This window comes from Galeopterus variegatus, unplaced genomic scaffold, assembly GCF_000696425.1.
Source record: "Galeopterus variegatus unplaced genomic scaffold, G_variegatus-3.0.2 Scaffold1046, whole genome shotgun sequence".
Classification (NCBI taxonomy): domain Eukaryota; kingdom Metazoa; phylum Chordata; class Mammalia; order Dermoptera; family Cynocephalidae; genus Galeopterus; species Galeopterus variegatus.
The window spans coordinates 331,297-332,235 of record NW_007727157.1 but is presented as its reverse complement, the minus strand read 5'-3'; the positions used below and the strand labels follow the sequence as shown (position 1 = coordinate 332,235).

The following is a 939-nucleotide window of genomic DNA, read 5'->3' as shown; positions in this document are numbered from 1 at the left end:
TTATTTTTCTCTTCTCTTAATTCTTACTGCACTTTGGTCATTGCCACCTGTTTAGTTCTTATTGATTTTCTGATTAGAAGAAAATTTGAGAGCCAGATAGGCTCTTAGATGTCATTTTGCAAAGAAGAAAACTGAGGTCCAGACAGGGGCAGATAGGCAGGGAGGGTGTTGCAGTCATGCTGGCTTCAGCATGAATGTGGCTTGACCACTTTAGTCCCATTGCCTCAGGGACATGCCACCAGCTTTTTGAACCTCAGTTTCTCTGCTGTAAAGTGAGCATAGGAACACCTGCCTTCAGGGCTTGTTAGGATTTAACATGGACTAGAAAGACTCTGGCACAGGGACTCAGTAAATGGTAGGTGGTTTGATTAGCAGAACCAGAACTGGAATTCTCGTATTTTCATTTCCAGTTGGAAATCTCTTTTCTGCTACTCTCCATATTAAATTCTATACTCATCAAATATAGGGACAGTATTTTATTTCTTTTGTTTTTTGGTGGCTGGCCAGTGTGGGATCTGAACTCTTGACCTTAGTGTTCTACAAATATTTCATATCTTTAGAGCTCTGAAATCAGGAATGCTAACCAAGAAGAGACCCTGGCATCCAGCCCCAGCCCTGTTACTTTCTAACTATGTCTCTTCAGTTCTGTCCTTGACCTCTCTGGCCTTGGTTTTCTCAGAGAGAACAGGAAAAACATACCATCACTAGTGAGCCTCTTGCATTTTGCTGTGTGTCACTGTCACTCACTCACCTCAGAGGTGTCCCTCCCCACTTTGCTGAGCTGAGATAGCGTAGCACCATACCTTACAATAGCCTTGGTGAAAACAGACAGGGTGTATGTTCCTGGAGTCCTGGAATCTCGTACCATGAAGGCTCCTTCTTTCCCCTGGAATGATTAGAAAGAATGGAGGGTTAGTGATTTAAGGAAACCAGGCTCAT

General features: G+C 43.3%; 1 protein-coding gene across 1 annotated transcript in view; it reads right to left on the bottom strand.

Moving 5' to 3' along the window:
- Nucleotides 1-939, bottom strand: part of ITK (IL2-inducible T-cell kinase) — a 60,497-nt gene that overhangs the window by 14,599 nt on the left and 44,959 nt on the right. Inside the window, exon 9 of the mRNA XM_008574426.1 lies at nt 804-886. Coding sequence (XP_008572648.1) covers nt 804-886 — 83 coding nt within the window. The remainder of the gene's footprint in view (nt 1-803; nt 887-939) is intronic.